The sequence below is a fragment of the Haemorhous mexicanus genome, chromosome 5 (assembly GCF_027477595.1).
Source record: "Haemorhous mexicanus isolate bHaeMex1 chromosome 5, bHaeMex1.pri, whole genome shotgun sequence".
NCBI lineage: Eukaryota > Metazoa > Chordata > Aves > Passeriformes > Fringillidae > Haemorhous > Haemorhous mexicanus.
The window spans coordinates 18,547,701-18,562,367 of NC_082345.1; the positions used below are offsets into that span (position 1 = coordinate 18,547,701).

General features: G+C 36.6%; 1 protein-coding gene across 1 annotated transcript in view; it reads right to left on the minus strand.

The window, feature by feature from the left end:
* Positions 1–14,667, minus strand: part of ANO2 (anoctamin 2) — a 150,373-nt gene that overhangs the window by 110,148 nt on the left and 25,558 nt on the right. Inside the window, exons 4-10 of the mRNA XM_059847912.1 lie at positions 12,629–12,727; positions 8,831–8,982; positions 7,268–7,322; positions 6,708–6,756; positions 3,817–3,872; positions 3,520–3,561; positions 659–723 (exon numbers count right to left, since the gene is read on the minus strand). Coding sequence (XP_059703895.1) covers positions 659–723; positions 3,520–3,561; positions 3,817–3,872; positions 6,708–6,756; positions 7,268–7,322; positions 8,831–8,982; positions 12,629–12,727 — 518 coding nt within the window. The remainder of the gene's footprint in view (positions 1–658; positions 724–3,519; positions 3,562–3,816; positions 3,873–6,707; positions 6,757–7,267; positions 7,323–8,830; positions 8,983–12,628; positions 12,728–14,667) is intronic.

Sequence of the window (14,667 nt, forward strand, 5' to 3'; positions counted from 1 at the left end):
AGACAAATGGTAACAATTGTCATCTTTCTTATATATACAAATTATTTTAAAACAGATATTTGTTGAGGTTTTGGCCAAAATTGTTTTGGCTTTCTTTTAGTTATTGTGGTAGATCCTTAAAAATCATGTCTGGTTTGTTTTGTCTTATTTTAGAGCCAACTTCTTCCATGTTTGTAAAGATAGAATTTATAAATATACAAAAAAAAAAAAAAACCCACTGGGAACACATATGGATGTGTTCAGATGAATAAAACTTCAGGAGTAAAAAAAATCAAATCAATCTCAAAACTGTCAAGTACTTTCACACTGATTCATGATGTGAACACCAGCTTCTGATTATTTGCCAGATTTTGTGACCATACCCTCCAATAAAAATTCACCAATGTAAATGGCAATTCCTCTCCTTTGACCAAGTCTATACCTAAAAGTATGACATCCTTCCAGGAATAAGCACTAACCAAAAGCATAGGTGACAATGGTTAAATGGATTTTTTTTAAATAGTAAATTATTATCAGAGCCACAAAAAAGCAGTGGGAACATTATTTTCAATATTCTGATCAATCCAAGATTTCATCTGCCAAAGTGGAAATTAATTACTCTGTATCACCATCACCATCAGAACCAGGTCCCTTGGTGTTTTATGCAAGTCCACGTCACCTTATGAGATCAAGAGGCTGAAACTTGTAAAATACTCCATATCTTGCCCATTCTTGATACAGCAACTAAAGAAAGAAAGAAAAAAAAACCAAAAACAGACTGAAAATTAAATTGAAACAAGCTATCCCTTCTGTTTTCGCAAAAAACTTCTAAGAGCTAAAAATATTTGCTGCACTCCTGGAGCTGATAAACCCAGTAGAGCACATACAAAAGCCACTTGTGTCCCCATGCTGGGAACATCACACAAGGCCATGTCTGCTGTTGGACATGCAGATTTGCCCCACAGCTTACAGACAGCTCAAAGGAAGGACCAGATTCCACAGAAACATCTTGCAGTGGGAGGAATCCAGCTGGAATAGGAGCAGGGATAAAAGGAAACCTTGCAGGACCTGGGGCAGGTTGACCACAACACACAACTGCAATAGGCAAAGGATTTGGGATAGTCTTGCTTATTCCCTCTTTGATTCATGTGGTTTATGGGACACAACTTCACTGAAGAGGATTGTCCTGGCTGCCATAAGGATATTTTCATATGAATACTTGTTCTGGCCTATTCAAAATCACCCCTTGTCATTACCCCCAAGCATTACCTACAAAATTTTATTTATTTTCATAAATAATCATACTAATAACTGCATTCACTCACATATACAAAAGTTAAAACGATTACATTCCTAAAATTCCCCAAAGGCTGCTTTGAACACAGCTACAGAATGGAATTTTAAGAGCAAAAAGAAAGCTCTGTCTAAAATAGCATTTCATTTAGGAACAGGTACTTCCTGTAACTTTACAGGAATTTTCTGATCTGCTTCTAACAATAGGGATGCTGCTCTAGTATATGACAACAGTGGATTTCCCAGATGGGTAACAAGCCCTCATGGATTTTTTTAATGTCAAACACAGAGACAGCAATGAAGGGTTACAAGTTGTGAGTGGGCCAGAAACTTAAAGACTAAACCAGTGTTTATACTCATGGTGAGTTATCACCATTCTGCTGCTCAATACCATTCTTTAAAAGACTTTTTTTTTAAGAGCAGAAATCACACTGAAACTGGGAAATTCCTTTAGTCTTAGGAAAAACTGAAACCCTCTCAGTCTAAGGTTTACATTGCAGATTTCCAATTCTTGTAGGATGGGAAAAAAGTGTTGTGTCACTGTGCATTTTCTCCAAGGAAATTCTGAAGAAGTTTCATAAGGATTAACCTTTTATGTTATAAACTGGTACATAAACCTTAATTACTTGTGCTGGCCTATTGGCTTAAGTACCCCATAAGGACTGAGTTCATATTTGGGATTTTTACAAGAGAAAATTGAATTCAAAGATACAGATAAGTTAAAACGGGCAAAATAAAAGAGGGCAGAAGAAAAAAAAAAAGTTTAAAAATGCCCTCCTTTCTTTTAAACCTGATCAGAGTTCTTCAGGAAATTAAATACGGAGACTATTAGATTCAGATAGAAAACAGATGATGTTATGCATAGGATTACTACAGAAGATTCAAGGCCTAGGCAGCAGGGACATATGTGAATAATCAATGAAGTATTTCTGGAAAGAAGCTTTTATGATTTTAATACTTAACACTTCATAACTGAGCCTAATAGGCAGTATAAAAAGAGGGCAGCACAAAATAAAACTAGTAGGGGGAATATTTTTTCAGACACTGGTCCTTCTAGGCCCTCTTTCCCCCCATTCCACAGTACTCAATTTTTCTCCATTGACTAATGTCCATTTACTTTTTTCCTCTAAAATATTAGTTTTCCAAATCAGTAATCTGTGGAGCTGCCTCTCAGAGAAAATTCTCCAAGTCCAAAGGAGACAATGGCTTCATGAACAAAAAGTTCAAAGTAACAGACACAAATAAACAAGCTTCTTTTATAGTTTGTCTTCTAACTTTGTTTTGCTTACCAAGGTTCATACGCTAAATTAAATTGTATATGGCACATGAAGACATCTAGTGGCTGAATGGCAACATTATTTGCCAAAAACTACAAGGATTGTGTTTTCAAATTTTACTAATTCAGCCTTGGAGAAATCAGATTTATTTGTATGACCTCCATTTGTATGAACTCAGTCTTCACAGTATAGTAAATATTGGAGGTTTCCAAACATTCCCTTTTTCTTCATTCTGCCTTCTTCCCCTTTCTCTCCCTATTATTTTCCCTCTGCGTTTCCTATCCCACTGTTTGCATATCAAGGAAAGTAAAATGAGCAAACATTAGAGAACAATATGGAAAGGATCTTACTTGATGACTTATTAGTAATCTATAAAACTAAATAAATTATTTAATAGTAATTAAATGTTTTTTTCCCATTTCTAAAAGTAGGCATATATATTAAACACAGTTTGAATTCACACCATTTCTCTTGAGGATTAATCTATTTTTTAATGTCTTTTGGTAGCTAGAAACTTTATTTACAAAAGCATTAGAAGCAGAATTTTAGAAATTGCATTAATTTAGTTGAATGCACAATCAAATGAAAAGTACAGCTATATTTTATTCTAGTAACCACAGCTCTCTAGAAGCATTTGGTTAGGAAAATAAAATTATTATATGAGTTATTTAATAATTTCAGCTTTCTGACAGGTTGAAAATAATGTGTATATATGCAGAGGGAATCTGGAAGCATTTCAAGATGTAAATTTCAAATTAAATTAACTGACATGCTTTATAAGAAGACATTATAAAAACCTTGGGAAAACATTTTAAAATGCAGAAATAGAGGGAAATATGTCATTCAAAAAGTGCCTGCATTTGTTAAAACATCTACTTGTTTGTACAATGGCTAATGCTTTAAAATGAGATTTAGAACATCATTTATTACATTAAATATAATATTAAATAAATTTTGCAATGTATTTTACCTTTCTTTCATTCGTGTCATCATTTTGGCCTTCGTATTCACCCTGGAGAAAGAAAATAATTTAATAACTGATGTAAAAGCAGAAAAAACTAAAGAAAAGTTTGGTTACTTGTTCCTACATTGTTAATTTTACTTTTAGGTCACAACTTAAAATGTACTTATATAGGAGTTTTCATATTAGAATCATACTTAGAAGACATTTTCAATGTCACAGACAGCAAATAAGAATGTCTATGAATGGATGTCCCCTGAGTGACACCAGCAGAGGACTGGGTTTTTTTTCATAGTGCATACATACATCGTGAAGTGGGTAGGCTGCATCATAAACATTGTTTGCTATTAGCGTGCCAATGCCTAAAAGAAAAAGAAAAATTCAGGTGGTAAACAGGCACAATTGAACTGAAAACATTATTACAGATTTCATTTCATGACATTCCAGAGGGGACAGAGCTGTGTAACTGACAATATTCAGAATGAGAATAGAGCCACATAGGGTTACTGGCTCTGGCATTTTTCAGAGAAACTCACTTCCATAATGTGCTTTTCCTTCAGTGAACAGCAGAGTGCAAAGACTCTTCTGATCACTTTCTCATCCTGATAGCAAAGAGCCACATGACTGAGGAGCAAAGCATCGAGAAGTTCTTGAATCTTTACAATGGTCAGAACTACAGATTCCACTGGCCAACAATTTAAAACAACCCCCACAAAAACTTCCACAGAAGTTTGTGTTTATGAAATCATAGAATGGTTTGGGTTGGCAGGACCTTAAAGATCAGCCAGTCCCTGCCCCCTAGGCACTATCCCAGGTTGCTTAAAGCCCCATCCAACCTGGTCTTGGGCACTTCAGGGAATTTAGTTTTGCAAGGGAATTCCCAGCAGTGACTGCAGCACTTGTAGATAGACGCAAGATGCCTACTGGCTCTCAAGACCTGCAACTCTTACAGCAATTCTATCTTCATTCTCTGGAGGTGAAAACAATTGTTCCATAAAAAGGCAACTACATAAGAGTAATTTCTAATTATTAGTTATTTAAATAAATAAATAAATATAAATATATATATATATATATATAAATCTATTCCAGGCCTCCCTGCTTTCAATGCCCAGAAAAACAAGTCACCGACTATCATGTCTTTAGTGATGAAAAACATCCATAGTCAAATTACCCATTGTCCTGAAATATTTGGGAGAAACCTTCTGGTCAGAGATGTTAAACAGGCAGTACCAATAAATGTCTCCCTTGACAGAAGGACAAGTACAACTACACGCATTCATAGAATCAGGAAATTATGCTTAGATAGTGACAAGCCTGCTCCTGAAAACATTGAGTGTTTGGAATTTTACAGTGGCTCAGAGTTATGCTAGAAGAAAATAAGCCTTCCTTGCATAATATCATAGGAGCAGAATCAGGTTCACCCTTACACAGATATAAAAAAATCCATAAGCAAATGTGTTTGAAGTATTGTTATTTTCATAAAACAGGTCTATAAAACCAGACTGCTATAAGCACTTCCAACATCAATGTCCTGCCTCTTGTGCAAAATAAGCCATGAACTCTAATAACAAAAGAAAAAAAAATTTTTAAATCTTTTAACACTCTCCTGATGAGTGGTTTTAAGCTTAAGACCAGTGTGATGGGAAAGACTTAGTGACATATGAAACAGAGGTCTTTTGGGGGAGGATCTCAGAAGATCAAAGGAATAAGTGAGTTTAGGTCAAACATGATGCACAATCCTGTTTTGGCTACTGACCAGAAAGATGGAAAGGATGGGAATGTTAAAATAGTTATTTCTTGTCAAATGAGTTCTTGAGCTGGCCTGAGCTTGAAGTGGATCAGGCTGTATTTTCACGCTAGAGTTAAAAAAATCCTGAAAAGTTATTACTAGTCCTTTGATCTCTAATGATGTGTTTTATTCCACTATAAACCAAAACAATCTATTAAAGTAAAGAAAACCTTAAGTAAGAGGCAAATATTTCCATTGGCAAAGTGCTCTGTCCCTTCCTTCTCTGTTCTTGAGCTTCTCTCCAGTTTTCTCTGCAGCAAAGTCCAAAGTCTCCAGGAGGGCTCCCAGCACTCCAGAAAAATAAGGCAGCATTCCCCTCTATTGCCCCACTAGAGACTTTTGAACAAATCAAAACATAGAACAACACCAAGTAAACAGTTTTAAAAGCAGCAACTGCCAAAAAATGTTTTAGAAATTGAGAATGCCTGACATTTTTTAAACCATATTTTACTTTTTTTTTTAAAGGAAACAGTGTGGCAGTCATACATTTAAAAGTTTATACTGGAAAAAGGCAAGTGGTTTTGGTTGAAAAAGAAAAAAACATTTTGTGTGCCTTTCATTTTGTTATGCTTTTTATGTAATTTAAAAAAAAAAAAAAACTATCTTCTGTTCAAGGAAACCTAAATTAATCTCCCCTGCCCAAAATCACACCAGGACTGAGCAGAATCAGGCTGCAGAATATTATTTGCCAGGAATGTTGCCCTTGGACACTGTGATCTGTCCATAGGTGGTCAAATTTACAGAAAGATTTCCAGAAAATATGTCAGGGAGGACAATCACTTCTTTTCCATATGTGCCATGATCTCACACTGCGTGAGAGAAAAGAGTAGAGAAAAGAGAATATGTACACGTGTATAAATTCTGAACCTCAAGAAAATTAAATAAATTCTGAACCTCAAGCTCCAATTATTTCAGCATTATCCCAAAAGTATCTTCAAAACAGTTATAGTTAAGTCATATATTCCACTAGGCAGCTCAGGGAGATAATTTTCAAAGCTAAAGCAATAAAAAAACCTGGAAAGGTGAATTATTCAATTGAAATGGCAAGAAAAATATGGTCCTGCAAGAAATAATACAACATATTGCAGTTGACATCTGAATTTTCCAAAGCAGATCATACAGTAATCAAATCCAATTTTATAACAATTCATTAAATGTGAGTTATGTGTCAGATGCTGCACCTGTAGAAATGAAAAGCCAACTTCCATTACCATCCAAACCATGGACTAGAAATTCTGATTATATGCCTCAGAAACAAAACATTTAGTTCAATCTCTAATTTTTTTTTTCTTTTGGGAAGTTGTGCCAGCATATTTTGTGTCCTGCCAGAAAAATCAATATTCTGTGAGATACCTACAAAATTCCTTTCAATAGAACACCTCTAATTCTCTTTCCTCCACCTTACCCATGTTGTTTCTGGCCTTTGTAGATGTGCGCTTCAAAATTTCCCTCACCTGTAAAAAAGAACAGTGGGATAACACAGAGATCCTTTTTCTAGCATGAATTTCATAATGGAATTAGTAATAAAACAAACTTCTAAAATAGGTGGCTTCTGCTGTGTTTGTCTGCACAAATATTTAAATCATTTAGCAGATTTTACGAATGGATTATCTGCCCTAATATTTGTGGGCTAAAGCCTGCTGTGTTATATCCTTATAGAAGTATTTGAAGTATAAGAACTATATGGCAGGAATCTAGTTAAAGATTAGGTGTGGGGCTGAAAAGAGCTTTGAAAACTGAAGAGGAGTCAATCGCTTCCCAGCAGAGCATTTCCCACTCCTTAACCACACGTTCTGAATTCCAGAAAGGAATTCCTTACATACATATATGTTAGGAATTAGTGTTCAGCAAGAACACACAAATGCATAAATTAATGAAAACAGCAAATTTGAAACTAAAACATTCTAAACCCTACTAGCAAATCCTACTCAGCGCAAGAAGACAAGGATATTTTTATTAACTTACTATTCGGCTGCGGGTTGCATTGTCAAAAAAGGTGTCTTTGTCTTTGATGTTATATCTAAAACATTGAGGAAAAAGAAAATCAGCTCTGTTTTAAGACATGGAAGCAACATGTAAGGCAACATATAAGATTCTAATTTAGAAGTCACTCAGAAACCACAGCTAATCAGAAAAGCAGATGTTTAAAGGGAATACAGATGACATAGTACAGCGTAACAGAATGCAGTCATATACATATAGCTATGCAGTACAGCATAGCAGAATAACAGTCACTCAGAGCTCTACCAGGATTACACTGATGGTGGGCATAAAAATGCAAAATTATTAGCTAATATAAAATGATTTTTTAGCAAGAAGAATCTCTCTATTGTTTACAGAAGATGACCTTTTAATAATTTTATTATAACATCCCCTCAACACAATAAATTGCTGAGGTTGTGTTAGTAGGTTTCAACCAGCCTGATGCAGATATTCATTACTCTTTTCCTGGCCACTAAACAGTCAGCATTTCACTTATTTCAAATAACCATTCCACCAGAATTATGCCTTCCCTTAAACCTCCAAATTGTCATATGTGAAATTAGCTTCCCAGTATATTCTCCTCCATCAACCATCAATTCTCCTCCATCTGACTCATATTCAGAATTAAAACTGTCAGAAGGCAATAAATGAAATGGTGGGTGACTGTATTTATTACCGAATTTTATTTATCAGACATAAATACAAGGAGACACCCAGGAGGAAAAAAAGTGTAAAAGTGTGTTTCATGTCAAACTGGGCCCAGAAATATTATTCCAAGTGAAAAAGCAGGTGTCAAGAACTCCTTATCTGCATATTATTAGCTGAGTTTTAATTACTACAATGAATTCATCAAGATGGAAAATACTGCTGTATTTCTACTAGCTCTTGCTTTTTCAAAACAGGTAGTAATATCCTTAACCAAATAATCAGGAATTTAGTGGGAGGATTTCTACATTTCAAGCTAAACATATGGAAATTTATTTGATGCACTGCTTCCAGTGGATTATCCTACAGAAGTAAGAGGAACGCCGTCAGAAAGTCTCTGCAGCTTGTATTTCTGTTAATCCACCGAAAAACTGACAATTTTGGATGTTTTCTCATGATTTCCAGTTATGCTTGATGAACTTCTGAATTTTGACTGAAATGTGGGTAAAAGAAATTACAACTCTAAAATGATACATTCCAGCTTTCTTCACTGCCCATTGTCACTGTTGAGAAAGAAATGACACAGTCTCACCAGAAGGCTGGTTTGCACAGCAGCAGCTTTAATTTACGAAAATTCTCTCTTTTTGTAGACTGCTCCGATACATTTCACCTGATTGGCTAATTAATAAAAACACCTGTCTTATAAACAATCTTTGGGAAAAACAGGAAAACAGAGAGTAGGAGAACAACACCTGCAGGTTGTTTATAATAGCAAGCTATCATCATTTCTCTACAATTCCCCTAAAGTTTCACAAGTCCACTGTGAGAAAACTTATCCAGTTTTCTCACTCTCTGACCAGGCTATCACATCCACAGTCCATCACATTTTAAAGTACTCACAAATATATTTTCTCTCTGGAAAATGGGTAGGACAAGGCTTTCATCTTGGTATTTTCTTGCTGTGGCACCTGGGGTTGCAGAGGTTCAGTCAATTTGCACCATATTTCATTTAATGTTTTGAGTATTCCCTTTTCTTCTGTGATTTCATATATCTGAAGAAATAAAACTGTACATTAGTATGCCCCTTCCAAAATTACACTAAAATAAAGGGGAGAAAATAATTTGCTGTACACATATGTTTAAACTTGTAATTAAAAGAAGTGTCTACTCTGAAGTCATATTCCCATATAACTGTAAGCACCTGAATCTGTATGGGTTGCACTTCCAAAAAGTTCTTGTCCCTCACAAGCTAATTCCAGAAAAAAAACAAACCTTAGTGCAGAATTATTAATACAAGAGGAAAGAAAACCAGTTCTTCACCCAGAGCTCCAGATATGTGCTCATCTCACAGTTAAACCACCTCTTCAGAAGGATAATATTAAAATATAATGATATTAAAAACTTTACTAAAATCCAGGAAAAAAAACAATTACATCCACTACCTTCCTCTCATCCACTAGGCAGGGAACCTTATAGTAGAAGGATATATAATTAATTAGCCAAGACTTTTCCTTTGTGAAACCTTATTGTCTGCTTTGTCCTTCAAATGCCTTTCTGTTGCAGGTGGTATGATTTTTTCCATAATTATTCCAAGTCCTGAGAATGGAATATTAGGGATCTCATTTCCTGGCTCTTCCCTTGTGTAAATTGTAATAACACCAAGTAGCTCCCATTCAGTGAGTACCAAGTCCTTTAGGAATGGATTGAATGGGTCCTGCTAATTCCTTCAGTACTCTGGGATCAATTCACAAGGCCCCATGGACTTCTGGACATTCAGTGGATACTGGTGCTCCCTTAAAAATTCAGTGGCCACAAATGGAAAGCCACAAACTGTTCCCACAGCTGCAGTCCTCTGCCTCAGGACCAGGTAGTCCAAGATAATTAATATTAAAGGCTGAGGCCAAAAAAGCATTGAAGGCCCCCTTTTTTCATCATCTCTGTTTGTCAAGTGACCATTTCCAACAAGGATTAGTCCAATATTTTCCTCATAACTTCTCTTGTTATTAACATACTTTAAAAAGTCTTTTAATTGTGTGGCACAATACTGGCCAGTTTGAGCTCTAGAAGAGTTTTGGCCTTTTGTGTTTTCTCCCTGAATATGCAAACCACACTTTGTAAACTTCCTGTGAGGCCTGGCCTTGCTGCTAGAGATGGAAAATTGCTTTTTCTTCTCAAGCTCCACGAGGAATTCCCTGTTCAACCAAGCACTCATGGAGTACTCAAAAGCAGATTCCCAGGGAGCAGTGCTGAGTAGCTCCCTGAGTGGTTTTGAGTTTACTCTGTTGAAACCTAGAGCAACAATTCTGCTGACCTTTTTTGTTCTCATTAGACTGAATATTTTAAATTCAGCTGTTTTATGGTTGCTGTAGCTAAGGCAGCCTCCTACTATCACATATCCCACATGTCCTTCTCTGTTCACAAGTATCCAGTCTGGGAGACCATCTTTCCTAAGTGGCTCGCGGAATCCTTGTATTATCTTCAAAGTATCTGCAAAGTATTATCTTCAACACTCTTCAGGAATTTCTCAGATTTGCTTGTCACAGCAGCGTAGCATTCCAAATTAATGTTTGGGAAGCGGTCATTTTCCACAAGCACAAGAAATTTCTCCTGCTTGCCAATGGAATGATTCATCAGTCCTACAGAACACTCTGCCTTGTTTTCCATCCCCCTAACCCTCATGCAGAAGATGTCAGCCTCATAATCCCTTAACTGCAGCTATTCCCTTCCATACAGGGCAGCTCCTGCACCTCTCCATCTCTGCCTATCCCTCCTGAACAGCCTTTACTTCCCTATCCCAGCACTCCAGTCACAGGATTCAATCCCCCAGGACTCATTAAAGCCAGAGACATCACAGCTCTGGCCACAGAGCAGCACTCCCAGTTGTTTCTATTTTTTTCCCATACTCATGTTTGAGCCTGGCACAGTCTCACTCACCAAAATAGCTCTGTTATCATATCCAGAAGTTTATATATAGTTAAAAGGGCTCAGAGGGTATCTTTTCCCAGCATGTCTTATATTCTGAAAGATTATTTAAAACTGAACGTATGGGGAAAAAATATTTGTAACCAATTCATGTTTAGAGGTGGATTAGTACCTTTCCCTGAAAATGCCTTTTTTTAATGGTTTAGTACGATCCTTGAATAAATAAAAATAGCATCACAGAAAATACCTAAGGTGCCTTGACAGCAGTATTTTGTACCTTTGAACAAAACCTGAACTTTCCTTTTAGTGGTTGCTGGATGAACTTTTTTATTTTATATTGCCAAATCCCCAAAATACAAGATTTCAGTTTTTTCAAAGTGGACTTCTTTTCTTTCAAAGGAAATTCCTCTTTCAACTGTTTTTAATTTCAAAACCACCCAAACTGTAGGATATGAATAGAGCTTTCCTGTCAAGCTTGTTTCTGGTAATGTTGCCATTTCTGCATCTACAGATAACAGAGAATTTTTTTTCTTTTTAGAGATAATAGATTTTTTTTCTCCCAATCACAGAAGAGAGGGGGGAGGCAGAACTGTTATCAATGAGGAGGGTGCCATCAGAGTATATTAGCTCTTGGACAGCCCTTAACCCAGGCCAAAATGATGGCAATACTCATCAATTAAAATAGTGTAAAATTTATTTTGGTGCATCTGCAAAAACTTGGATGAGAAAATTCCCACGACAGCAGAAGGAGGTAGAAATAAGTAGGCACTAAAAATGTATAAAAGGAATTAATTTTGGAAGAGATCAAAGAGAGGAGTTGAATCTATAGAAAGTTTCTAGGAGTATTGTAGCTGTCTAAAACCTACTCATTTTCAAAGATTGATTGGAAATATCCTTTTTTTTTTTTTCCCCTGGGATGCAAATACATTGAGACTATGCAAGATTGATTTGGCCAGTCTTCTGATAATGACAGGTTGCAACAGCATGAAATGTGAACCAGAATGAAGCTTTTGGTGGGTGAAAACAAGATAAAATTCTCAAAGATCAAACAATGCAGTGAGAGAAAACAAAATCATTTTTTCCTTTATTTCTAATGACAATGCAAAGAAATAAATGCTCTTTGGCGCAGTTGATGAGTATCACTAACTAAAAGCATAAGGCAGTTCCCCTGACTCCAATGGAGTTGTTAACCAATGGACTAAATAATTTCAGGAACACAGATTGGATACTTTGCTATTTGGAATTTACAAGGTTTGCCAGCAACTCTGCTGAAAACAGACAGAAAAGAAGAGAGAAAGCTGAAGTTTTAGTGACAACAGGCAGGTCTGAATTCAGTAAGTCATTGATACCACCAAAACAGATTATCTGGGGAGAGCCTCTCTGTCTTTGGAGAAGTCTTAAGACAGTGACCAGTTTTATACTATCTTCCACACTACCCCTCACCTTTGAGAGAATTTCCTTGACAAAAGTCCAGACAGCTCCTGCCTTCTCAGCTTTCAAAGCCCTCCTTTAAACTCACCTCCATCATCACACTCCTGAATACAGTCCATCATCCAGCTGCTTCTGTTGTCTTTAAAAACCCCTTTGGAAATCCCCCCTTAAATATAGCTCTGAACAGTAAATCATCTCCGAAGACTTGGAAATGTGAAAAATAAGTCTGACAGTTCATTTTCTCTGATTTTTGAAACAAAGTAACTCCATGGGCTTCTATACATTTAATGATGATTCTGATCCTTCAATCATAAAACATATTGATAGAAAATGGGAGATATTTACCTTTTTAGTGGGCATTTTTATTTTAAGGAGTTCTGCTTCTCGACTGAGGACTTGCCAAGGCGCATGTATACGGACAAAACTCACTCCTTGGCTCTTGTTCTGAAACATAAAAAAAAGGGGGGAAAATGTATTTAAATATTCTTGAATACAATGTAGTGCTAATATCTCAAATTGTCAGCTCCAATAAAATCATTCAGCAGTAGGCAACAATCACAGGGAATAACCAACTTCTACTACAGCAAAGTAGTAGACATTTTCCTTAAAAGCTGAATCCTTTATGCTCTAAAACCCATTAATTACTGCCTGCAGTGTAGCTGTGTGTGCACCAGGAGGACAAAAAGCTACAGGTCCAGATTTTGGAATTATGTAAATGAGAAACACCCAAGATACCCCCTTTTTTTGCACATTAATATTTGAGAAGGGATCTGATTTTTTAGTGGACTTTTGTGTCCATCTGAACCAACAAGGTAAAAAAAAAAATATCCTGCTCTGAGTGGGCTTTTAGTTCTCATTTTCAGTTTTGCCCAACTGTTTTCTGAATATTTCATCAGATCAGAGGTTCCTTACAGGGAATGAGGCCCAACACTTATTGCCCTAAATATCTGCAGTTGGAATAGCAAACATAAAGAAAACATAAAAATTTAACTTCTGTACAGAGATATGAGCCTCATTTTTATGTAAATAATTGGTTATGCTGGTCAGAAGCATAAAATGCCAAAAAGCAAAAGAACTTTGGCACAGTCAGTTTTTTGCAAGCCATGCAAAAGATGTCCTGGTAGCACATCTGAGCTACAGAAGGGAACCCTGAGAACAGAAAGCAGCACCCCTGAGAAAAACAAGAAAATTAAATGAAGGAAGGTTCAGACAGCATTTTCCTCAAGGCACACAAAGAAATTGTATCAGTAAATCACAGGGATAAATGCTTGCTGTGGAAAGAAAAGTTGGGAGGGAGATTAGAAAGTGAACATCAGAGAAATCAAGGCAATGACTAGCTGTCACACCATCTCCCATACTGCACCTCCTCTTTGAGGGGATTTCCTTGACAAAAATCCAAACAACTCCAGCCGTCTCAGATTTCAAAGCCCTCCTGAAAACTCTCCTCTGCCATCATCCTCTTGAACACAGACTGTCAGATGATATCCCTTAGGGAAAAACATCGAAGTAGACTCAAAAAGATTTTCAGGGGGAATTTCTTCACTGAAAGGGTGGTCAGGCATTGGAAGGGGCTGCCCAGGGAGGTGGAGAATCCCTGGAATTGTCCAAGGAATGACTGGATGTGGCAGTGCTCTGGGTTGGATGACAAAATGTTGACTGGTCAAAGATTGGACTCGAAGATCTTGAGAGGTCTTTTCATACCTCAGTGATCCTGTGATTCAAAGGCATCATTAAGGCCAAGATTAATGATCTTGGTGTGGCTGCTTCCATCTTTATGTAAACCCCAAACATGTGTTTGCTCAATGTGTCCTGCTTCCTGATTAAAAATCAAAAATAAAAAGATGGAAATCCTACTATGAGTGCAGTCACTTTGCTCTTATTTCCCCTGTAGGTGCAACATGAATGATAAAAATCACTTCCTCACCTTCAGCTAACATTTAATCAGTGGACCAATGTTATTTTAAAGAGCAGAAAGAGCTGCAGAATCTTTCTTCCATCAGTCCACTGGGGAAGTCAGCTTTAAGAGAAGGAAGGAAAAATTTACTGGGCATGAGCAGATGTTCTGGTAATCATCTGCTGAAAATAGATTAATAACAGATGAGAGGTTACGTTTCAGTGGGTGAAGATCAGAAGTTTCTTCTGAGCTTTTGGCTAAAATCAAGCACATATCCCTCTCTGGGGAATTATATTCCATGTTGGCAAGAGGAAGGACAGTGTGATCTAATTGGTTGTTTCCACTTCAGGCTCATATGACTACACAGATTGCAAATAAAATTAGGCAAATAATTTGATTGAAGAGACCAGATGAAGAATATGACCCTTGTATATCTGAACAAAAATAAATTGGAAAGTTGTGCTATTCATGAAGTGATACCAGATGATGA